This window comes from Lepidochelys kempii, chromosome 3 (assembly GCF_965140265.1).
Source record: "Lepidochelys kempii isolate rLepKem1 chromosome 3, rLepKem1.hap2, whole genome shotgun sequence".
In the NCBI taxonomy this organism is placed as follows: Eukaryota; Metazoa; Chordata; order Testudines; family Cheloniidae; genus Lepidochelys; species Lepidochelys kempii.
In genome coordinates, this window is record NC_133258.1 from 111,167,433 (window position 1) to 111,193,577 (window position 26,145).

Below are 26,145 nucleotides of genomic sequence, written 5' to 3' on the forward strand. Positions count from 1 at the left end.
CGCAAGCAGCTGAATAAAGAGCACATGCATATACATATTCGATAGAGGGAGCTCATGAGAAGCAAGTGGGCCCCGTAACAAACCAACATACAGACCCATCACCATCTGGACAAGTGCCTCTGGTACTCCATAGGAACATAGCAGGGGCACCAGCAGTCATCTAGGTACTAGGTACTTTGTCAAATGCTTTCTCCTAATCGATGAAAGCCTAACCATGCTTGACATTTCCCTCCAGCTTCTTTTCCACCAGCTGTCAAGTGGTGAACATCTGTAGTCTCTTTCCTTTTCTAAAACCAAACAGCTCCTTTCCTAAAACAGGCTCCACTATTCAATGAATGCTACTATCTGTGTTTCTCTAACAGTTTCATGCAGTGGGACAACAGCTTAATTCCTCGGTACTTTGAACAGTTGTGTATGTCACTTTTGTGTTTGCATATTGGTATCACTATGGGCTTTCTACATTCTCTTGGGATTATCTTCTCTTTACAAACTGCATGCAGGTCTCATGTGAGCCAGTATACACTAATCAACCTATATTACAAGATCCATATTACATAAGGAGCATATAATAATGAGCATATTTTGCATCACATTATGATAAGTAAGCTACAGCACATGTAAGCATGTGTGTCTATATTAGTTACTTGCACATTTTGGGGGTCCAGTGCTTTCAATCACTTAAGTTCAAGTATCTGCTATAACTGACTATTTGAATTGTTACAATTCAATTAAAGAATTAAATTGAATTGTTACAATTAAAGAAACTTTTAACATATTTTTAGATTTTTCCCCCCAAAGTGAAATTGCAATTTAAAAGGTTTTTAAACAAATAATGTTTGTAACCCTATAAAATTAATTTTTTATATTCAGATTTTTAAAGATTGCAACGCCTGCAGCTAGTTATTGTTGTTGATGGCTTTGTTGGAGGTGGGGTTAGTTAGGACAAAACTACACAACATCTAGCATTTCTAATTTTGAGCAGCTGGAAGGTACACACACACACAATTATTGTTGTACTACAGCATCCACTGTATTAGTGGAAAGCAGTTTGAAATTGAAAACGTTTTTCAAAAGAGCTGTTACCTCTCTTTTACTGTAGGGAAACATTTCATGTGGCAGAAGATATGCTTGTAGTGCCAAAGGTATACACAACCATCCCTACCTGTATGCTCCATGTTGTAGATAATGACACACTGGAAGAAATGCCACGCATCTTTCTCAAAGTGGCCCCTCATGTCTATACCAAGAATAAGGTAAGTCCAAACATCTGTGGAGTACAACATCACTATAGAAATAATAATGGTGGTTATAAAGATATAGGTCAAGCTCCTCTAACTTCACAGGACTTGCGCATATCTCAAAAGCACACATAATTTTAATTTATCTGGTTGGTCCAGAAAAGAGGCTGCCACAGCTGCAGTTCGATTCCAAGCCTCTTCCACTGCAGAAAATACCTTTACCTTTCCTTGAAGTTTGCTGTTATCTCCAAAAGAGGATCAGTCTCCCAACTTCCCTAGCTAAAGTATTGCTGCATTTATCCCTGACACTGTAGTGGTAATTGCTAATCTTGTTTCTCTATTGGACTTAGTATGTAGTATGGAGGAGCAGAAACAAACTTATGAATCTAGCACAAATAGTCTTTCATATATGGGAGACAGGGGTATGCCACCCAACTACTATGATGCTGGCAATGATGAGGCTAATATCAAGCCATGTGCATTTTCACATGCAGTATTTGGTTACTGTGACCCCAATGCTGACTGCTAGTTATTGTTTTAGACATGGTTCCGCAAAAGTGCCTGAATTACTTCAGAAACATTAATGTATTAAAGTTAACACTCTTAAAATTAGCTTTTAAGGTTAAATTTTCAAAAACTGAAACTTAACATGTATCTGCAAAACCTACACAACACCCAAACAGGTAATTTCAGATGGAAATGATGGATTTGAGTGTGCAGTATTTGAGATGTAAATGATGTGTGCAAATTGTCGATTGTGCAGACAACGGGTAGGAAGATGGCAAGCCTAGACTACCAATTTTTTTTTCAAAATTAGCTCAGGTAACTTGTCTTCTACTCCCTCATTCCACCCTTTAGTCTGTTCCTTCCACTATTGCGTGAGATGTCTTAGACAAGGAATGTATTTGCATTTGATTGTATAGCACCTAGCACAGTGAGGCCTGATCTTTTTCTGAGCCTCTAGGTGCAGCTGTAATACAAATATTAATAACTTTTGTTTGCTGGCATAGCTTTCAGGAATAGTACACCTTTAATCTGAGTCACTGTTTATTAATGTTTTGGTTTTGAGAAATGTAAACATTGAGACTTCACTCAATCTTCAACATCAAAATAGCAATGATGTGCATGTACTGAGAAATATACCTCATAACTCATTCCTTAAAAAATTACAACTTGATTGTAATCAAGTATTTGTAGAAATGCGCATTGTAAGATGAATTGTACAATATTGTAATGCGTACATATATTATTTAAATTAGTAAATTGATTTTTGGGAGGGAGCCTGGGCAGGTGTTCCTTTTTTAAGTACTGGATAAAATCACATAAAAATAAACTCAGATGTTTGTAGGAATCAGTGTTTTACAGTTCTTCGAGTAGTGACCCTATGTGCCTTTGATTGGCGATTTCTCATAGCAGTCAGTGTCCATTCAACCCATCCATGCGTGTTACTCCACCTTATGCTCCATACCATTGCTATAAAGTACTGTCTGGGCTAACAATCGTCAGTTCTTTCACCACCACCCTGGCTTGAGATGGAGCCTTAGCTAGCTGTCCGGGTTAAGTTTTTTTTCTGTAGTTAGTGTATATAGTAGTTAGTGAGTAATACTGTAGTTAGTTATATATTCATTTCTTTTTTACAAAAATATTTTTAAAAATTAAGTAAATTTTATACATATTTACTTTAGATTAAGTAAATATAAATCTTATATTTATATAAAGACTTATAAATATAAATCTTTTAGGTAGTTTCCCCCCGGGGGAGTGACTTTTTTCTCCCTTTCCAAGGGTATGCCGAGGTCTCCCTGAATTAATAATTGCTTGTTATGCCAGGAGGCAATACTGGTAAGCGATAGACATGCCTGCTGCATCCATTGCCTTGGGGAATCACTCATTCCCCAAAAGTGAAACTTCTGACTGGCATTAAAATCTAAAGTAAAAAAGAACAGGGAGATAAAACTTGTATTCCTTACAATGGGGAGTTCACTGTGTCTGTCCTTTGAACCAGGCCAGGAGCACCCCTTTTTACCATGGTCTCTGAGTAAGTCGGCTGCCTCTTCTATCTCTGAGCCACACTCCTGGAGGGCATCTGAGACAAAGACTCAAGATTCCTCTTATAAGTCTTCCAAGTTCTCCAGGTAGTGAATCTACCTCAAAGAAGTTGAAGTAGTCAGCTCCTGCATATCCCATCAGTCTCTGGCATGGTACCCATGAGGCGCCTGGTTTTTTAGGCTCTGACAAATTTAAAGACTCTAAGGTATTGGGCTCCAAGAGGCCATCAGTACCAACAGGAGACTGCAGAGGCAAGAAGAGCTCTACCATGGTACTGAAAAAGACCACTCAACCTCCATCAGGTTTCCCCCAGAAGTGTTCAAAACTCGCGGTACCGTCCACTCCTTTGGCTACCTATACCTCAAGCCATAGACACAGTACCAACAACACTCTTGGTACTGCAAGATTTCGGGTTTCCCCGAGACCTCGCAGTGTCAGACTCCTGATTCGCTATTGCTTGGTTCTGATCTCTGCTCAGTACCGAGAACCTCCAGGTCTTTGGATGCCCACCTACTACCAATGGCAGAACCTCACATTTCCTCAATCCTGAGAGCATCCAGATCCCCAAACATATGTCCAGGACCAGTGGTGGTACCTCAAGCTCCTTCTGCTGCCCCACCATTACTGAGTGTCTCAGAGAGGAGGATTATGATGAAGACTTTGCCTCAGCTGCCCAAATATCAGTGCATGGCTCTCAACTCCACCCCATGAAGGTTTTTTTTCCCTGAGGTCACTCATCACAGACATCCAAAGCTAGCATCTTGCTGAGGCAAGCACCCATGGATTCTACCACCCATGCCATATGCACCACCCCCTTGAAATCCCTGAGTGGCTTATCACCATCAGTTCTCTAGGGCCTCAAGCTCTGCCCTTCACAAAGACAGACAACCCTTCTCACCCACCCTTTCCAGGAGACTGGAGTCTCAGGAAGAGGTTTTTGAGGAACAGGAGACCAGGGCTGATGAGGAGATCTCTGCATCTGTGAACATCTCTTCTTCATCCCCAGATGAAACTGGCATGCCACCTCCACCATCCTTGGTTGATGATTTTAAGCAGTGTCAAGAGCTCATCAGTAGGGTCACAGATCCTTTACAGATCCCCCTTTAGGAGCTTGAAGAACTACATCATATAATGTTCGACATCCTCCATACTGCCTCCTTTGCCTGCATTGCCCTGCCAGTGAATGAAGCACTCCTGGACCCGGCAAAGATCATCTGGTAGCCTCAATTCCTCCCATGTGCAAAAGGACAGATAAAAAATATTACTCCCTTTAAGGAGTCAGAATTCTTATTTTCTCACCCATCTCCTAACTCCTTTGTGGTTGAGGCAGTTAATGAACATGGAAGGCAGCATCACATTAAATCTATGCCCTATGATAACCTCTTTGGCAGAAAATCTTATTACTTTACAGTTGTTTTAGAATCACCAGTGATCAGGCCTTAATGGCAAAGTATAATCACATAAACCATACTAAGCTAAACTCCTTTATTGAACATCTGTCAGCAGAACACAGAGAGCAGTTACAGGCAATTGTTGCAGAAGGCCAGCTCCAAAACTCTGTAGGCTTCTCTTGATGCTGCCGATACTGCCACTCATTCAGTTTACACAGCAGTAGTTATGAGTAAGGCTACGTTTTGGTCACAGGTATTTTTAGTAAAAGTCATGGACATGTCACGGGCTGTGAATTTTTGTTTACTGTCCATGACTTTTACTAAAAATACCAGTGAATAAAACTTGGGGGTGGGGTGCCCCCCGGGTGCTGGGGGAGGGTGGCCCAGCTGCTTGGAGATGCAGGCGGTGGCGTGCAGCCCAGCTGGTGTTGGGCAGGTGCGGGCGGTAGCATGCATCATGGGACCCCCGCTGGTGCTGGGGGTTGGCGGGGCAGGCAGGCTCCCTACCTGGCTCCACACCTTCCCCCCCACCCCAAAGCAGCAGAGTTTGGGTGTGGGAGGGGGCAAGGGGTTGGGGCACGGGATGGGGTAAGGCAGGCTCTGGGCGGTGCTTACCTGGGGGCTCCCCAGAAGTGGCAACATCCCCCTTGCTCAGCTGCTAGGTGGAGGCATGGTCAGGCAGCTCTGGGAGCTGCCTCTGCCTGCAAGCACAGCCTCCACAGCTCCCATTGGCCGTGGTTTCCGGCCAATGGGAACTGCAAAGCCAGCGCTTTACTATCCAATGCTATTATTAAGTTAACTAACTTTGAATATGAACAGACACTACACCTCCTTTCTAATAGTATGTTATAAAAAACATAACAATGTAACACAGCAAGTGAGAAATAATATCTAAATTCCTAAATGTCAGAATTAATGCAAAACAGATTCTTTTCTTGATATAACCCTACCATTTAAGTTTTATGCTTCAAAAACTATGACTCAGCAACTCTCAACGAAGGTTAAACTATCCTCAGATATTATTATTATTATTTATTATTCCGCTGCAAAGCCAGTTCTGGAGAAAACTAAAGTTAATTTCAAAATGATTGACTCTGAGGATAAAATCTGCAGAGTAACAATAGTGTCTGTCTCTCTTCTGCAGATTTTACAGTGTAGATAGACATTTTAGTTATATCCTTGGCTGTATTTGGAAGCATACTATTTTAATCTAAACTCTTTCCCTATATAATCCTATCTTCCACTACCAAGAAGATACCACATTATTTCTTTATTTTTTTAATTGTTCACAAGGTTTTTATGAGTGGATAGGATGATGAGATAGAATAAGGAACAAAGTACTGCTGAATCTTCAATTTAAATCCAGAGATTCTATTTTTAATCATTTGTAAGTGTTCTAAAATTGTCAGTCCAATAATATCAAGCAAATGATTTTTGACCTTTTGACCAAATTTTCTGCATTATTTATTATGTTCAATAAATAAGAAAGGCTTTGGGATCTGATCTTAAAAACAAATGCATGTGAATACCTTTAATCATTTAGGCCCTGAGTCAGGATAATACCTAAGCATGTGCTTAAATCTATTCCTGTTGAGGAAAGCTCTTAAATGTGTGCTTAAATCCTGTTAAGGGCAATGAGACTGAAGCATGTATTTAAGTGCTTACCTTAGGGATAGGGATGTTTTCCTGAATTATGGCCTTGAGTAGTCTACATTGTACAATTAATTACAAGTGGGTAAAGTTACTCAGATATATGACTTTGCAAGATGGGATCACTGGATTATAAATGGTCTTTTTTTCATTGCTTTTTGAGCTCTCATTTTAAACACTTAGTAATCCTGATAATAGAACACAACACAAGACCAAAATAGATAAATCTGAAGCCAACAGATAGGTGATTTGGAGCTGTGCTGTATTTGTTATTTAAAACTTGGTTGACTGATTTATTTTAATCTGAAGTAGTAAGAGCATGAAAAGTAAACCTCTTGTACAATTTTTCAAAAATTGAAATGTGACAAACTAAACTGTGTACTTGTGCTCAATGTACCATGTACTGGTATTTTTGTGACTTTCCAAATTTCTAAAATTAACTTAAATATAGCTTTGTAATTTGATATTCAGAAACTGATTATAGTGGAATTATATAGTATTCGTGATTAAGGGCTTGATCCCAAAGTCCACTTTTTACAATAGGAGTATTTCTATTGACTTCAGTGGACTTTGGTTAAGACACAAATAGAAGAGGAAGACAAATTGTAGCATAAATATGATTAAATATAGGCTAATTAAGATGTTCTGTGTTTGTAAAGGCAGGCATTGATTGTATCATATTGATTGCACTGCAGTTTGCCAGTGAGTGAGGTGCTTTGAGTTGTTATGATATCAATAAAAGAGGGATTGTGTAATTTGGTCTCAATCTTCAGAGTGGATTCTATCTGGCCTCTACATTTTCCTATCAAAACAGGGGTGCTCCAAAAGTTTTGTATGCATTTTTTGGAGGACCTCGGGCACCAAAAGGAGATGCCAAATCCTGTGCAAGTGCCACTTGAACATGGAAATTTTCTCTACAAATCTGAATTTGGGGTCTCTCAAATGTAAGGGCTACTGAATTTAGGTCTCTGCCATTTTTTGTCTAATTTAGATGAATACTTTTGGTGCAAATATACTATGTATTAATTGCTAGTATACTTGTCTCCTCATCTTCAGCTGCAGTGACCTCTTATTTTTCAAGTAGCTATGAGCTCAGTTTATTGGCATACAATAATTTTCATTCAAAACCTTATATGCTTTTTATAAATTCTGACACAAAACTCACACAAAGACAAAATCTTTTTTTCTAAAATCTGGTGCATAGGATAAAATTTGCAGGCTAGCCTTTCTCAGAAGGAAATTTTTCTGTTCTATGGAGGTATATTTTTATTATTTAACATTTATATTGCATTAGCAACCAAGGCCCCTGTTAAGATAATGGTGCTGGGCATTGTACAAACATATTATATGAAGAAGTTCCTACCCTAAGTTCTTAACAATTTATTAAAATATCCTATTTTTATGTCCGTGAAGATGATTTCCTTTCCTCTGCATTGTTCAATCTAGACCACAGAAATCTGTAGCTCTACAGTCAGTGTTATATAACATTTTAGAACTGGCTATAACCCTTCTCTCCTCTGCTTTCACAACCTCCTTCCTACCTCAAATCCTCCGTTCTCTATATTGCATCAGGCATATATCCATTCCACCCTTCACTAGTTCTCATCCAAGTTTTATAGCTTATACTGTGAAACAGTATTTGCCTTTCATGGTACATTCCCCACCCCCGCCCCGTTTTACCTATATTAGATAACACCAGAGTTCTGAGTTCTGGTCAGTCTGAGGTTAATCTAAAAATGTTTTATAGGAATTTTACATTATTTTATACACTGATGTCAATTTGTCAATTTTTATGGTAATGGTGCCATTTGATGTCAGTATTTAGCTTCAAACAAGGTAAAGTTAAAGCATAATTTCTGGGGAATGGTGCTGAAAATACAGCTCACTGATGTTTCCCTGTCTCTGCCCCATGGGGTGAGAGGGGGTCCAAACTGAAAAGCATCACTGAAATTTAAATTCGATGTGTCTTGCTCATAATTCAGAGTGAAATTTCTCAACTTGTGAAATAACCTTTAGTTCTTCCTCCAGTGTATCTACTTCCATTTATAATAAAAGTTGGGATGGAGGGAGAGAACAAAGGCATACTTTAGAGAAAGAAAATTAACTGTATTTGCAATCATCGCTCTTGCTATTGAATTAATATGGATGGCACTCAGATACTGCAGCAGTATAAAACCCTAAGATAAAGAAATAAGTGGCAGTTCATCACACAAGTATAATGCAAAAGAAGAGAACAAAATCAGAATAAACATCAGTCATGTTAATCATGGGGAGTTATCATAAGAATTATGGACATGCTGCAATAATGTTTAAGATTTGATTAATATTTTCCAAATTGGATTTTGCATAATGACTTATCATTTAAAATTTTACCCAATATAAATGATGTTACCAAGGTATTCACTATGGGTTGCTTAAGGTACGGTAGGATCATAAGAGAGCCATAGTACTGCCACATCAGGAGTGGTATTGATAAGTGTTTGCCCTCTGTGGGTACACAATATTTGTTGTAAGTGCATCATTTTTAGTGATGGTCATATCTAATGAAAAATGACATGTTTTTCTGTTTTCAGAAAGGATACACGTTCATGGCTGAAGCACTTACTGGTGACTTACCTGTGGCAGCTGGGAAATGGAGACTACGTCTCATTGGTTCCCATAATCCACTCCCCGTTCTCTCTCGTGATGCTGTAAACAATTTCTATTCCACTAAGGAAATTAAAGACTATTATATACCCAATGACAAGCACATTGTATTCAGGTAAATTTTGGAAGGAGAACAATTTAAATGTCACTTTTTATATAACACTACTCGTGGAAAATTGTATTCTTTTTGGAAGAAAAATGCTTTCAAGCAAACAGGAAAGATATACTTGAATTTTACAGGTTTCAGAGTAACAGCCGTGTTTGCGTATATTCGCAAAAAGAAAAGGAGTACTTGTGGCACCTTAGAGACTAACCAATTTATTTGAGCATAAGCTTTCGTGAGCTACAGCTCATGCTCAAATAAATTGGTTAGTCTCTAAGGTGCCACAAGTACTCCTTGAATTTTACAGACAATTATGTTTATTCAATATGAAATTCAGACTTGAACATTTCCCCAGAGTAGGGTTTAGTTTTCTAAAATATTGCCACTAGTTAAGGCAGATGTGGGGTGGGGTGTCCTTGTAAAGGAACATTACATTTAATTCATTACTTTGAAATAATAATATAATATTTTGCACTTAAGTACCATGGATCTCAGAAAACTATATAAACTTTAATAAGTTAAACTTCATAATCCCCTTGTGAGATAGGTTAGCATTCTAATGTACATTTTGCAAATGGGGAAACTAAGGCACAGAATTGGTTGGCTCCAGTCAGCGAGAAAGATGGGAAGAGAATCACGACTCCTTACCCTAGGTCCCTTGCTCTAACTACCAGACACATTCCCGTCCTATAGTATTGTCAGGCAAGTTTCATTTGATTGTAAATTATACACATTTGATTAGAGCGCACATATTATTTTAGAACAGCATATTCTATATCAACATAAGCAATTATTTGAGTTTGTAATTTTTTTTCAATGGACTAAAATGATTTTGGGCCAGATCCTGAGCTGGCATAAATAGCCAAGGTTCATTGAAGTCAAAGGAGCTATGCCAATTTACCCCAGCTGATTACCTGGCTCTTGGTTCAGGTCTGTGAGCAGATACCTGTTCAAACTTGTAAATACAGCAGTATTTAACAAATAGCAAAAAAAATTTACTAGTATTATATAATCTACTGGTTTTGTTACTGTATACATGTTTCAGTTATTAAATGTGGAGGTGAAAGCTCTATTAAAACAGGTTTGGACTATTCACATGTCTGAAGATAAGCACACTCATAGACTTTGCAGGATCTAACTTTTATACATGTTTCTTGATAGAGCAGTATTATAACTTTTCACACCAAGGTCTGAAATCAGTGGGATTACTCATGGAGTAAAGGACTACTGACCATGAGTAAAGGTGGCAGAATCAGTCCCAACAGAAATAAAGATAATTAAATTCCAGAAAATTTGAAATGGAAATATAATAAATACTTGCTAACAGTGCCGTGCCTTGAGAAGTTTCCCCTTTTTCTCTTGTCTATGCTCCTTCAAAAAAATTTTAATTTTTAAAATATGTTCATATGCTTATGTGTCTAGATATTCTTTGCCTATCGCTAGTGCATATCCATAGTTGCTGACTTTTTTTTAAACGTACATTATCCTATCTTTTTACTTTGTTTGCTTTGGTAAACCTAAGAATTTTGAACCTGGGAAAGAGGGGGGGAAGGGTTTCATACTGAAAGTTGTGATACAACTTCAGCTAATTCATGGTGGTTTGAACAACAACAAAAATGTTGTTTTAGTTGCATCTGGTGACTTTCAACTCGAGGCTTAGTGTCTTGGGCTCCAGTTCAGGAAACAATTTAAGCATGTGCTAAGCCCATCCCAATGATTTAAGTATGTGGTTTTTTGAATGAAGATGTTTTTCTTAATTGGGTTTTAGAGGTTCTAACAATGAACAATCTGGTTGTTGTTTATGTTGTTGGAATTTTTCTCCTCTTTAGGTATGCAGTAAAAGTCACAGCATCACACATTGCTACAGTGCAGGTACAAACCTCTAAATCAGATGTGTTCATTAAATTGCAAGTCCTGGATAGTGAGGAGGAAATTGTGAGCACTGTTGGAAAGAGCCATGCTGTCATCCCTGCATTTAATTTCTTATGTACTGAAAGGCCTTTAAGTTCTCAGTGTAAGTATTTATTTTGCATTTCAAGAGGAATATGCATTCTAATAATGGCTTTAAGTAAGAAATAACCTTTAAAACACACACAGGAACTATGATTTTTTCCCAATTTTTCCATGAATTATGTCATTTCCCTCATTTCATTGTGAATTTCAGCTCTCTTCTACGCTCCGCTCTGACATGGGGGCCAGGAATGCAGGATCATGCTTGGTGGCCCCAGGGAGAGTTGGAGGTGAAGCTGGTTGCATAGTTGCCTGGCATTACTATTTGCCTGTGACTTTTGCCTTAATTTTCTGACTCATCTATGAGTAATTTGGATTTATGCCATAATTAATGCAGATCCTTAGTTCTAAGATTTTTATGTGGACACATTTCCCTTATTAGTGGGAACTGAGATATATTCTCTTCTCAAATCTTGTTCTTACCATTTGATCTTCAGAGATTAAAACATAGGCATTCTTTTGTTTGTTAGTCTAGAAAATACCTCTTGACAAGCATTATTTTTAATCCCTGGCTCTTTCTCCCCTGCTCCCCTACAACCTTCTTCAGGAAAATAGAGGATTCTGAAGGAACTACTAATAGTGCCAGATTTATAGAAGGCATAAATAACCATAACAATATTGACAGCTCATTATTATGCCAACAGAAATATTGAGAAAAAGTTATCTCGGAGGGCGCATTCCAATTTATAGAGAATATCCTTTGGGACTAAATTTAATTGTCATTTACTGTACCTACACACTCTCTCTCTCATCTTTTATCTGAATAATTTTGTCTCAGACTGAAAAAGTTTTATGTTTGTTTAGCTTGTTTTCTTTCCTATTAATTTTATTACCACTAGCCATATCTACAGTTTAGTAGGCCTTTTCATTTTTTCCATAACAGCTTTTAAATATTGGAAGTAAAAAACTGAACGAAATTTGTGTCGGCTCTTGCAAATGTAGCATCTGGCTTTCTTCCTGAACTAGTAGATTGACATTTGATTCTTAACTGCTGTTTAATTTTATTGTTGTGGAGTAATAATTATGGTTAAATTCATATCAGGTATGTATTTGTTAAGCATATTTCAGACACTTTCACTACTGTGCTCAGGCAATTTCAATTCAGATGAAATATACTATACCTATTACATTCTTAATATATCTAACAGTCTATAAAGGGTTTATATCAATGTGCTTTCCTATCTCAGCATTGCTTGTTTAGTCTTCATTTGTTTTCCTGTTATCCATGTGTTTTCTAACCATGTTGTTTGCAATTTGCTTACAAGATCTACATACAGGACTGAAGTTTACAGAAGCACATATAGAGATTTCTGTGTAATCCCATTCTCTGTAGGGTTTACTCCCCTACATGTTTTCTTCAAATATATGCAATAATACAGCAGTGATTAATTCAAAGCAAACAGCTAACTCAACTACTACACTTACACATAGCACTATGTATCAGTGTTGAAATTTTAACAGAAATAAACCTTTATATGAAGGGTCTAATACCAATAATCCTCTTGCAATCAGTCAGTTTCTACCTCTCTATCAGCATATTAGCAGTTTGAGGCAAAGACAAATCATTCAACTACTGGTGTTTTTTCTGTAAAATTATTGCTTTGGTACTGATCAAAATGGTGTGTCTTCATGCATTCGTCTCCAGTAGTTTTGCCCAGATGGCTCTGTAGTGAAATGAATGTTTTTTTTTCATAACTTTAATTTATCTTTCATAAATTACCAATAATACATAAGAAAAATATCTGATTTCATCAGAACAAATGTAGACATTTCTGATTACTGTCTGCATTACACTTTAGTATCCTCAAAATGAAGACTACTAAAATTAAGCAAAAATACATTATAATCCCAAATTTTATTTCTCCCTTAAACTAATGTCATTGATTTTAATGGGTGCTGTGGAGAATGTAGAATTAATCTGTAACAATTTTATGATTGCATGACCTCGCTATTAAAATAGTCAATGTAGAGCTCCATGGATTATTTGACTGTCGGAATGTATTGATTGATTCAGTTCATTAGTGGGCAGTTGGAAAAACAAGTAGGAAGGCCACACAATAGCCTGCATAAAGAATACCTCTGCAAACACTTGAAAGACAATACCAAGCTATCAGCTGAGAAGATGTGACTTTTAGGCTCCAACAAAGTTATATGGTTACTTGGCCAAGGCCATGAGCCTAGAGATCAAAGGGATCCGTTAAAATGTCCCTCCTGAAGAAAGGAAGGGAGAGTGAGTTGTCAGCAGCTGCTTGAGGGGAGATGATGACAGAGAGCTACCAAAAAAGGGAAAGTCTGCAGCAGGACTGTCTGTCCCTCCTGGCCCAGAGGTGGGGGTACCTGGTCTCACAACTGAGGGCAACTGTACCTGTATTCCCCCTCCATGGTCCACCAAAAGCACCCATTCTTAGGCTTCTGGCTCTTCAACCATCATGTCTCTTGGGCAGAGACATGCGTCTGCTAATCCCCACAAGGGTATTTCCAGGCTGCACAGTTCCCTGCCTACCCTCTGAATTCCCCAGCATGTCAGTCTTTGTCTTCCTTCCTCACAGGCTAGAAACAGCGTAATTGGCAACAGTTAAGTTGCCACTAAAAACGTTACACAGAAAACATATAAAAATAATAAAAGAACCTACATGCATGCTAATCAGCTTACCAGAAATCGCCCAACTCCAGGAAGGGCTGTGGGAGGTGAACAGTCTTTCAGACCCCACCAAGGGGTTTCTCTGTGGTCACAAGTTCATGACAGTTGTTAGCTCAGAAAAAGCACACTCATGAAAAATTTAGTCTCCCCCCCCCTTTTTTTCTGTACAACTGCGTCTTTTATCTGGGAACAGGCAATTCTTCTTTGAATGATTGTACATGTCCATTCCCCTGTAGGTGTTTGTGCACACTAGTGCACAACTGTCGGAGAGTTACCCATTAAGGTGGCCCGAGCATCCTCTGCTGTTTTGCACATATCGCTCAGATATAAAGAGCCAAACTGCCCCTCGCCCCACTCAGTTCCTTCTTACTGACCAGGAGGGTTGTTGGCGCTCCCTGCCCTGGCTTCTTTTCTTGATATCTGTAAAAGCACCCATGTGTAATTAGACAGATTAAAAAAAAATTCTTAATTGTTTTTGTAGTTTTGTGTGGTTCCAGAATCAGTTTGGGTACTGTCACCTGAACTGGAGATATGCTGCACTCTCTGGATTTCAAGCCCTGCCACTTTTGTAGCAAGGCTATGCATAATAGTGACCCTCACCCCAGCCGTGGCAAGTGCTTCAGGGAGGCTCTTGTGAGCGGTAAGTGTGGCATTGGTTAAGGGCTTTAAGCCCTGTTCAGGGAAAAAAATAGTTCAGCCAGATTAAAATATCTGCTGATGGAACTGGCACTGCATCCTCCTATCTGAGCCCTCTACCTTGGTCCAGGTACTGGATACCAAGCACCTCAGTGTCAGTCAGTATCACACCTCTAGCACTACCAGTCTTCTCTTTGGGGTATGTGCAACATGCCTCAGGTGGCACGTGACCTGGATTCATCACTGAATTTGGTTTGCTGGTTGGATCATTAGCTTCCCTGGCCCAGGCCAGGTACTGACGGGGAGTGCAACGTGAACGTACCAGATGCAGATGATCATCATTGGTACCCAAGAAAGAGGCATTGGAAATTGGACTCAGTAATGGGATCTTCAGAAGACTCAGAGGATAAGCGCTTCTAAAGACCCAGGAAGGCGTTCAAGGAGGAAGCACGCCCCAGAGCACACCTCTAAACAGGGACACCTTCGAGAGACTAGGACTCCTCTTGTCAAGATTCCTTCCCTGCTCTGAACTCTAGGGTACAGATGTGGGGACCTGCATGAAAGACCCCCTAAGCTTATTCTTACCAGCTTAGGTTAAAAACTTCCTCAAGGTACAAACTTTGCCTTGTCCTTGAACTCTATGCTGCCACCACCAAGTGTTTTAAACAAAGAACAGGGAAAGGGACCACCTGGAGACATCTTCCCCCAAAAATATCCCCCCCAAGCTCTACGCTCCCTTTCCTGGAGAAGGCTTGATAATAATCCTCACCAATTTGTACAGGTGAACACAGACTCAAACCCTTGGATCTTAAGAACAATGAAAAATCAATCAGGTTCTTAGATTCATAGATATTTAGGTCAGAAGGGACCATTATGATCATCTAGTCTGACCTCCTGCACAACGCAGGCCACAGAATTTCACCCACCATTCCTGCGAAAAACCTCTCACCTATGTCTGAGCTATTGAAGTCCTCAAATCGTGGTTTAAAGACTTCAAGGAGCAGAAAATCCTCCAGCAAGTGACCCATGCCCCATGCTACAGAGGAAGGTGAAAAACCTCCAGGGCCTCTTCCAATTTGCCCTGGAGGAAAATCCCTTCCCGACACCAAATATGGCGATCAGCTAAACCCTGAGCTTATGGGCAAGATTCACCAGCCAGATACTACAGAAAATTCTTTCCTGGGTAACTCAGATCCCACCCCATCTAATATCCCATCACAGGCCATTGGACCTATTTACCATGAATATTTAATTACCAAAACCATGTTATCCCATCATACCATCTCCTCCATAAACTTATTGAGTTTAATCTTAAAGCCAGATAGATCTTTTGCACCCACTGCTTCCCTTGGAAGGCTATTCCAAAACTTCACTCCTCTGATGGTTAGAAACCTTCGTCTAATTTCAAGTCTAAACTTCCCAATGACCAGTTTATATCCATTTGTTCTTGTGTCCACATTGGTACTGAGCTTAAATAATTCCTCTCCCTCTCCAGTATTTATCCCTCTGATATATTTATAGAGAGCAATCATATCTCCCCTCAACCTTCTCTTAGTTAGGCTAAACAAGCCAAGCTCCTTGAGTCTCCTTTCATAAGACAAGTTTTCCATTCCTCGAATCATCCTAGTAGCCCTTCTCTGTACCTGTTCCAGTTTGAATTCATCGTTCTTAAACATGGGAGACCAGAACTGCACACAGTATTCCAGGTGAGGTCTCACCAGTGCCTTGTATAACGATACTAAAACTGCCTTATCCCTACTGGAAATACCTCTCCTGATGCATCCCAAGACCGCATTAGCTTTTTTCACGGCCATATCACAGTGGCAGCTCATAGTCATCCTATGATCAACCAATACTCCAAGATCCTTCTCCTCCTCCGTTACTTCTAATTGATGCGTCCCCAGCTTATAACTAAAATTCTTGTTATTAATCCCTAAATGCATGACCTTACACTTCTCACTATTAAATTTCATCCTATTACTATTACTCCAGTTTACAAGGTCATCCAGATCCTCCTGTAGGATATCCCTGTCCCTCTCTAAATTGGCAATACCTCCCAGCTTTGTATCATCCGCAAACTTTATTAGCACACTCCCACTTTTTGTGCCCAGGTCAGTGATAAAAAGATTAAATAAGATTGGTCCCAAAACCGAACCTTGAGGAACTCCACTGGTAACCTCCCTCCAGCCTGACAGTTCACCTTTCAGTAGGACCTGTTGTAGTCTCCCCTTTAACCAATTCCTTATCCACCTTTCAATTTTCCTATTGATCCCCATCTTATCCAATTTAACTACTAATTTCCCATGTGGCACGGTATCAAACGCCTTACTGAAATCTAGGTAAATTAGATCCACTGTGTTTCCTTTGTCTAAAAAATCTGTTACTTTCTCAAAGACGGAAATCAGGTTGGTTTGGCACTATCTACCTTTTGTAAAACCACGTTGTATTTTGTCCCATTTACCATTGACTTCAATGTCCTTAACTACCTTCTCCTTCAAAATTTTTTCCAAGACCTTGCATACTACAGATTTCAAACTAACAGGCCTATAGTTACCCGGATGACTTTTTTCCCTTTCTTAAAAATAGGAACTATGTTAGCAATTCTCCAATCATATGGTACAACCCCTGAGTTTACAGATTCATTCAAAATTCTTGCTAATGGGCTTGCAATTTCATGTGCCAATTCCTTTAATATTCTTGGATGAAGATTATCTGGGCCCCCCGATTTAGTCCCATTAAGCTGTTTGAGTTTTGCTTCTACCTCAGATATAGTAATATCTACCTCCATATCCTCATTCCCATTTGTCATGCTACCATTATCCCTAAGATCCTCTTTAGCCTTATTAAAGACTGAGGTTCTTAAAAGAAGAATTTTAATTAAAGAAAAGGTAAAAGAATCACCTCTGTAAAATCAGGATGATAAATACCTTACAGGGTAATCAGATTCAAAACATAGAGAATCCCTCTAGGCAAAACCTTAAATTACAAAAAGACACAAAAATAGGAATATACATTCCCTCCAGCACAGCTTATTTTACCAGCCATTAAACCAAAGAAAATCTAATGCATTTTCTAACTAGATTACTTACTAATTTAACAGGAGTTGGAAGGCTGCATTCCTGATCTGTTCCCAGCAAAAGCATCACACAGACAGACCAAACCCTTTGTTCCCCCGCCTCCAGATATGAAAGTATCTTGTCCCCTCATTGGTCATTTTGGGTCAGGTGCCAGTGAGGTTACCTTAGCTTCTTAACCCTTTACAGGTGAAAGGATTTTGCCTCTGGCCAGGAGGGATTTTATAGCACTGTATACAGAAAGGTGGTTACCCTTCCCTTTATATTTATGACCCCCTCCTCAACGTGAACAAGTCCACACTTTTACGGACCCAAAGAATAGACTTCATCAGGGCAGTGCTGGACTCAGTACAGGCCAGAGAAATACTGCCAGAGTCCAAATTTCAAGCAATGACAGATATTATCCAGACTCTCAGGCGGTACCCCACCACAACTGCAAGGAGATGCCTGAGCCTCGTTGTCACATGGCAGCCTGCACCTATGTGTCAGGCATGCCATACTGAGACTCAGGCCACTCTAGGCATGGCTCGCCTCAACTTATCGCCCAGGTTGAGACAGTTTGGACTTGGTAGTGACAGTACTGGAGCGAGTTCTATAATCCCTTCGCTGGTGGCTAGGCCCCTGCACAGTCCACGAAGGACTCCCATTCAGAACCCCTCAACCCTCCATGACCCTAGTAATGGACACATCAGCTCTGGGTTGGGGGACCACCTAGGAGACCTACAGACACAGGGTCAGTGGTCGCAGGTCGAGCTTCCACTCCACATCAACATCAAGGAGCTCAGAGCTGTGTGTCTAGCCTGCCAGACCTTCCAGTCCAGAATGCAGGGTCAGTGCGTGACGGTGATGGCTGACAATACCAACACCATGTTTTACATAAACAAGCAGGGCAGAGTCCACTCCTCCCCTCTCTGTCGGGAAGCTCTCCAGCTGTAGGATTTTTGTATAGGATGCCTCCAGGGAATGGAGTGGGCTATCTCCCTGGAATATGGAATGAACTTGCAGACCACCTCAGCAGGTTGTTTCACAACCACGAGTGGTCCATCGATCCAGACGTCATACATTCCACCTTCCAAAGGTGGGGGTTTCCCTGGTTAGATCTTTTGCTACCAGGAGCAACAGGAAGTGTCCAACATTTCTGGTCTTTCCAAAAACACAGTCCAGGCTCTATCGTAGACATGTTCATGCTACCCTGGGGAGACGGTCTCATGTATGCCTTCCCGCTGATGCCACTTGTCCACAAGGTGCTGCTCAAGATCCACAGGGACAAAGCGGATGTAATTCTGCTGGCTGCAGCGTGGCCACATCAATGTTGGTACACCACGCTTCTGCAACAGTCAATGGATGCCCTGATCACACTACCGCTTTACCCCAATCTGATCACACAGGACCATAGTTGCCTCCTTCAACCGGACCTCCAGTCCCTCCATCTCATGGCTTGGAAGCTTCATGGTTAAACCCAATGGAGCTCCAAAGCACAGAATCGGTGAGGGCAGTGTTGCTTGGTAGCAGGAAAACTTCCTCCAGGGCCACTTACCTAGCTAAGTGGAAAAGGTTCTCATGCTGGTGTGAGCAGCGCCACGTACCTCCACTTCAGGCATCTACACTGTTCATCCTGGAGTATCTCCTGCATCTGAAGCAGCAAGGTTTGGCAGGATCATCCATCAGGGTACACATTGCAGTCATCTCGGTATTCCACCGGGAGAGTTGGGGAGCTCGGTATTCACCAGCCCTATGGTGGGCTGTTTCCTGAAAGGCATGGAAAGGCTATATCCACAGTCCCGACTGCTGGTACCTGCTTGGGATCTCAATCTGGTTCTCTTTAGACTAATGGGGGCCCTATTCGAACCACTGGCTACATGCTCCCTCTTGTATCTCTCGTGGAAGGTGGCATTCCTGGTTGCCATCACATCAGCCAGGAGGGTGTCCGAGTTAAAAGCGCTAATCTCCGATCCCTTCCCCACACAATCTTCCATAAGGACAAAGTACAACTCAGGCCGCACCCAGCCTTCCTGCCCAAGGTGGTATCCCGATTCCACATTGACCAAGACATTTTTCTACCAGTCTTCTATCCCAAGCTCCATGCTAATGTGCAGGAGCAGAGGCTTCACTCATTAAAGTCCTGAGAGCGCTAGCATTGCTCATCGAGTGCACAAAGCCTTTCAGGAAGTCAAACCAACTGTTTGTAGTTGTGGCAGACCAGATGAGGGAGCTTCTGGACTGCACCACGGACTGCATCTGTACCTGCTATGACTTCACCAAAGTCCAGCCCCGGTTATTATGGCCCACTCGACACAAGTTCAGGCGTTGTCAGCCGCTTTCCTGGCCCAGGTGCCCGTCCAGAAGATCTACAGAGCGGCAACCTGGTCTTCGGTGCACACATTTACTACCCACTCTGCCAGCACCCAGCATGCTAGTGATGATGCAGCTTTCGGCAAGGCAGTTCTCCAATCAGTGATTCCTTAAATCCAACCCCACCTCCATGGGAGAGCTTGGGAGTCGCCTGATTGGAATCTACGTGAAGAAGCACTTGAAGAAGAAAAAACGGTTACTCACCTTCTTGTAACTGTTGTTCTTTGAGTTGTGTTGTTCACATCCATTCCAATACCCACCCTCCTTCCCCTCTATCATAGTAGCCGGCAAGAAGGAACTGAAGTGAGTCAGATCGGCAGGGTCACGTATTGACCACCATGAAGGCACCACTCCAGGGGCTCCCTAGCCAACCCGATAGGAGCTGCTAAGGGAAAAGGTTTCCGACAACTGTGCATGCACACCTGATTGTAATGGACATGAACAACACATCTCAAAGAACAACAGTTACAGGAAGGTGAGTAACCATTTTTTTACAAATGGTGACCAACACCTTGTCATAAATATAAAGGGAAGGGTAAACCCCTTTGAAATCCCTCCTGGCCAGGGGAAAGCTCCTCTCACCTGTAAAGGGTTAAGAAGCTAAAGGTAACCTCGTTGGCACCTGACCAAAATGACCAATGAGGAGACAAGATACTTTCAAAAGCTGGGAGGAGGGAGAGAAACAAAGGGTCTGGGTCTGTCTGTATGCTGGTTTCTGCCAGGGATAGACCAGGAATGGAGCCTTAGAACTTTTAGTAAGTAATCTAGCTAGGTATGTGTTAGATTATGATTTCTTTAAATGGCTGAGAAAAGAATTGTGCTGAATAGAATAACTATTTCTGTCTATGTATCTTTTTTGTAACTTAAGGTTTTGCCTAGGGGGGTTCTCTGTTTTTGAATCTAATTACCCTGTAAGATATCTACCATTCTGATTTTACAGGGGGGGATTTCTTTATTTCTATTTACTTTTATTTTTTTATTAAAAGTCTTCTTGTAAAAAACTGAATGCTTTTTCATTGTTCTCAGATCCAAGGGTTTGGGTCTGTAGTCACCTAGGCAAATTGGTGAGGCTTTTTATCCAACATTTCCCAGGAAAGGGGGGGTGCAAGTGTTGGGAGGATTGTTCATTGTTCTTAAGATCCAAGGGTCTGGGTCTGTAGTCACCTAGGCAAATTGGTGAGGCTTTTTACCAAACCTTGTCCAGGAAGTGGGGTGCAAGGTTTTGGGAAGTATTTTGGGGGGAAGGACGCGTCCAAACAGCTCTTCCCTAGTAACCAGTATTAGTTTGGTGGTGGTAGCAGCCAGTCCAAGGACAACGGATGTAATATTTTGTACCTTGGGGAAGTTTTGACCTAAGCTGGTAAAGATAAGCTTAGGAGGTTTTTCATGCAGGTCCCCACATCTGTACCCTAGAGTTCAGAGTGGGGGAGGAACCTTGACATGGTGGCACAGTGGTGGGATTAACCTGAAATCATTTTGAGATCCAGTTGAGATTTTTTGAACTAGAAATACAGATTTTTAAAAGAAATTTTTTTTTCCTTTGGAAAGGAAGTCCAGAAAGCAGTTTGAACTGAAAGCAGATTGTTTTTTCTCTGCTTTGTGGCCAAGCAGAGACAAAAGGGGATTATCTTGTGAATTGCAGGTTTTCTTTGCCTGGAGGCAGGGTACTTAACTCCTGCAGGGAAATTCACAGTCTTCCAACCCAGAGGTTTTTTTTTTCTTTTCTTCCTAAAAGTAAATAGGGGGTGTGTGTTCTACCCATTTGCTTTTTCTTTGGGCTGGGTAAGCAGGTTTCCAAGTAGTTGGAGGTTTTTTGCTTTAATTTGGGCCCAGAGCAGAGACAAGGGAATTGTCTTTTTCTGTAGGCTGACAGTCACTATCAGAGAATAGGTATTCTATTCCAGCACAGCAAAATTTTACAGCCAAGTTTTGTTTGTTTATTTCTAAACCTCGGGTGTAAAGTTAGTTAAAAACAGAGAGGTTAGAATGACCAAATCCTCAGCTCGACTACAGCTGGAATTAGCCAAATTTCAGGCTGAGGAAAAACAAAGGGAATATGAAAGACAGATAGAACTCATGCGGCTGGAGAAGGAGGTACAGGAGGCTGCCCACAAGAGGGAAATGGAGGCAAGGAAGCATGTGGAGGAGGAGAAGGAAAAAGAGAGGAAGCATGTGGAGGAGGTGGAGAAGATAAAGGCTCAGCGGAATATACCAACAAACCCTAGCAATCCTTCTCCAGGTACCACTTCCCATCCCAGAAAGTTCCCCACCTACAAGGCAGGTGATGATACTGAGGCCTTCTTAGAAAACTTTGAAAGGGCCTGCCTTGGGTACAACATCTCTACTGACCAATACATGGTAGAGCTGAGGCCGCAGCTCAGTGGACCCTTAGCTGAGGTGGCAGCTGAAATGCCTAAAGAACACATGAACAAGTATGAACTGTTTAAATCCAAGGCGAGAGTCAGAATGGGGATAACACCCGAGCAGTCTCGTCGGAGGTTCAGAGCCCTAAGGTGGAAACCAGACATGTCATTTACCCGACATGCCTACCACATTGTGAAACATTGGGATGCCTGGATATCAGGAGCAAGTGTTGAATCTCCAGTAAATTTGCCCTTCCTGATGCAAATGGAACAATTCTTAGAGGGTGTTCCTGAGGAAATAGAAAGATACATCCTAGATGGGAAACCCAAAACTGTAATTGAGACAGGAGAGATTGGAGCCAGATGGGTGGAGGTGGCAGAGAAGAAGAAAACTGGTCGCAGTTGGAGCGGAGACCAGAAGGGACCACCCCAGACCACAGCCGCCGGTTCATCAAGGCAGGTGGCATCTTCCAAGAGATCATTTTGAAGGGCAGCTCAAGAGAAGTCTGAGAGTTCCAAGAGGGCCCTCTTTTTCTTGTATAATTTTTGCAAACCACTTGTCCCACTTCCATCATGCTTGGGCCCATATTATACATATCAGTAAGTTCTAAGCATGGTGGAAATGGGATATGCACTCCATTTTATTTCTAGCCCCCATCCCGCCCCCTGTCAGGGACCCCTCTCACAAGGCAGCGTTACTGCAACATCTGTAATTGCTTCTCCTTGTAGGAGTTATAGATCCCGGAGTTGCAGATCCTGGTACTTCCTGATCCCGAAGGCAAAAGGGGGGTCTCAGGCCTATTTTAGATCTAAGGCGGTTAAACCAGTTCATGAAAAAAAACAAAATTCCAGGTGGTCACTCTAGCTTCCATTATTACTTTTCTGGAGCTGGGGAGCTAGTATGCTGCTCTTGACTTAAGGGACTCCTACTTTCATATGAAGTTTATCATGGCCACAGAAAATTTCTGAGATTCACCATCAACAGCCATCATTATCTGTTCACAGTCGTCCCCTTTGGTCTCTCAGCTCACCCACATGTATGGTAGTGGGAGCAGCATTCCTTCGGAGAATAGGGGTCCATGTATTCTCTTATCTGGATGACTGGCTGATAAAATGTTAAGCCAACTCACAGGAGGTGTCCATTATTTGCATAATCCAGTCCACCTTCAATGTGTTAGGCCTCCTGATCAACTCAGACAAGTCAGTCCTGGCTCCAGTACAGAAAATACAATTTATTGGAGCAGTCCTGGGCTCAAGGATGGCCAGAGCTTTATTACCTCAGACAAGATCGCATACAATGCGGAGCCCATTGTGGACTTAAAGGCTTATCCTCTCATGATGGTGAGAAGCTGTTTAAAGTTGCTGGGGCACATGGAAGCATGCATTTATGTGGTCCAGTATGGCAGACTGCACCTCAGATTCCTTCAGGTCTGGATGGCAGAAGTATGTTCTCCGAAAAAGCATTGCATAGACATCTTAGTGCAAGTATCAAGTGACATCATCTCCCCTCTAGATTGATGGTTAGATCCAACTAATGTATGCAGGGGAGCTCCTTTCACCCCCACCTCAGCACTCTCTTTCTTTAGTCAGAGATGCCTCAGACTTGGGTTGGGAGGCTCACCTGGGACACCTATAGATGCAGGGTCTCTGGTCGCCCCAAGATCTCAGTCTACATATAAACATCAGAGAGCTGTAGGCTGTCTGTTTAGCATTCCTTCCTTGCATCAGGGGAAGGAGCTTATTGGTTCTGACCAACAATGCAAACACCATGTTTTATGTAAACAAGCAGGGAGGGGCTCAATCCTTACTGCTCTGTCAGGAAGGAATACTGCTCTGGGCCTTCTACATCAGCAACTCTGTACTTCTGAAAGAGGCCCACGTCCTGGGGGCTCAGAATACACTGGCAGATCATCTGAACAGGTTGTTTATTAATCCTGAGTGGTTCCTTCACCCAGAAATAGCATATTCTAGCTAGAAAATGGATCTAGCTATGCTTTTCTAACACATCTGAGGATTCAGCCCCTCTGTCAGATAAATAATAAAGAAAAATATTCATGTTGTAATGTTTTACATTTTTCAGAATATCTAAGGCCTATGGACAGGTTGTGGGGAAATAATGATAGTATCATGTTGATCAACCCATCAGTAAACATATGGAGCTGTTGTTATTCTTGCTATTATCAAAAGCATTCTGGAAATAGTGTTCCAGACTAATAATGTTGTAGGATCTTCATGAGATATATTAATTGCCAGATTTAAACAGAGATTTTCACATTGGATATACAACAATGCTTTATCTCCAGAAAAATATCCTTTTGTTGAACTAGAACCATCAAAGCCCAGTCATAGAGTTAATTAGAACCTTGTGAACAGAATGAACTGAGTGAAAATTGACTAAAGTCCCTCTTTCTCTTTACAATATGTGCCTGTGTCCATTCAGCTGATTCTACTAAATTTGTAGAATTCCAGGAAACTGAAAGTTGACATTTTTATCTATCTGCCAGCAAGCAAAGGTCAGATTAGCCAAAGCAGCACAAAGAAGGACTCAGAAACTGGAGGGACCAAAAGAAAAGGAGCTTTAGCATCCCAGAAAGGCATCAAATCTCATAGGCCAGGAAGTGCACTAGAAGGCCAGGCTGTAATAGAAGAAGAGACTGCCATCCTCCCAGCCCTTGAAAAGAATGCTGTAGATCCACAACCGGTAAGAAATTTTAAATCCAAATTTCTGCAAAGATTTTGGAAAAGCACAATAGAAGAGTGGTCCCAATAATTCTTTTATTAAATGTGAAAATCTAATATCCTGATACTGTGTAAACCTTATATTCTCATAGAATGATATAGTTGTTGTTATTTATTTTATTTCTGTAGTGCCACAAATATTTATAGTACTGGCCCTGCTCTGAGGATTTAAAAATCTAAGGCCCCAAATAATAACTGCAAAATAATACAAGTGTGTGCAGAATCCCATTGATTTAACAATGGAACTCTATTTACTCCCCACCTCAGCCCTTTTGCTCCACCCAATATTCTAAATTAACCAGTCCTGTTGTATCTTTCTTCAACAATCATATTTTTACATACATACCCATGCCAGTATCTTCCTTGGTAACCCAATCTGCCATGCCCTCTGTTTTTTCCTCCTTAGTCTTTTTGTTCAAAACTTACTTTTCTCATGAGGCCTACTCTTCATACTCATATTCTTTACTATCTGTATTTGTGTATTCATGCATGTGCATATGTTTGAGTGTGTGAAGGAAGAAAGAGGGTTATGTCACAACACACACACACAACCTCTTCAAGATGCAGTCATCAAAATCTTCACAGCCACATTATCTGATCACTGAAACCATCTCCTTCTGTCATAGAACCACAGATTTTAAGGCCAGAAGGACAATGATTATCATCTAGTCTGACTTCCTGCATAACGCGGGGCAAATAATTTCACCCAGCAATTCCTGCACCGACCACATATCTTGTGGTTGAGCTCACATATATATTTTAGAAAAACATCCTAAAAGCATGAGCCTCTACCACCTGAACTGAAGCAGAGGAGAAATTCTGGTCCCATAGAAGTTAATGGGCAAACTTTCATTCCCTTCAAGAGGGACAGGACTCCACCCCAGATCTCTAAATGGAAATGCATCCATTCCTACTGTCCTGTTTTCCCACCTACTTTGTGACTTGTCTCAGTTTAGGCCTGCTGAGAAAACCCACCTGAGAAATCACAAACTGAGAGATTGCAGGCATACACACTCGATCAGGAGGTGCTTGCAAGAGGTGGGTGCACCTCATTTTACAGGAGTCCATAGTGAACTCAAGGCTGTGTGCTTATGACAGTCTGGCAGAAGACATCTCCAATAATGAGTGATGTGATGGTTTGTGGGTTTAAGTATGTGCATATGTACGCACAAATGCAGATGGAGGTACGAAGAGAGGAGGATTAGTTTATATTGGCCTCATGGGAAATATGTGTCTTGAAGAGAAATGTGAAG

At 41.1% G+C, this 26,145-nt stretch overlaps 1 protein-coding gene across 3 annotated transcripts in view; it reads left to right on the top strand.

Moving 5' to 3' along the window:
• The window catches only part of ADGB (androglobin), a 224,409-nt gene that overhangs the window by 151,711 nt on the left and 46,553 nt on the right, over window positions 1-26,145 (top strand). For all 3 annotated transcript variants that reach the window (XM_073337563.1, XM_073337564.1, XM_073337565.1), the window contains 4 exons: window positions 1,100-1,253; window positions 8,902-9,089; window positions 10,907-11,091; window positions 24,658-24,854. In XM_073337563.1, the coding sequence (XP_073193664.1) occupies window positions 1,100-1,253; window positions 8,902-9,089; window positions 10,907-11,091; window positions 24,658-24,854 (724 nt within the window). The remainder of the gene's footprint in view (window positions 1-1,099; window positions 1,254-8,901; window positions 9,090-10,906; window positions 11,092-24,657; window positions 24,855-26,145) is intronic.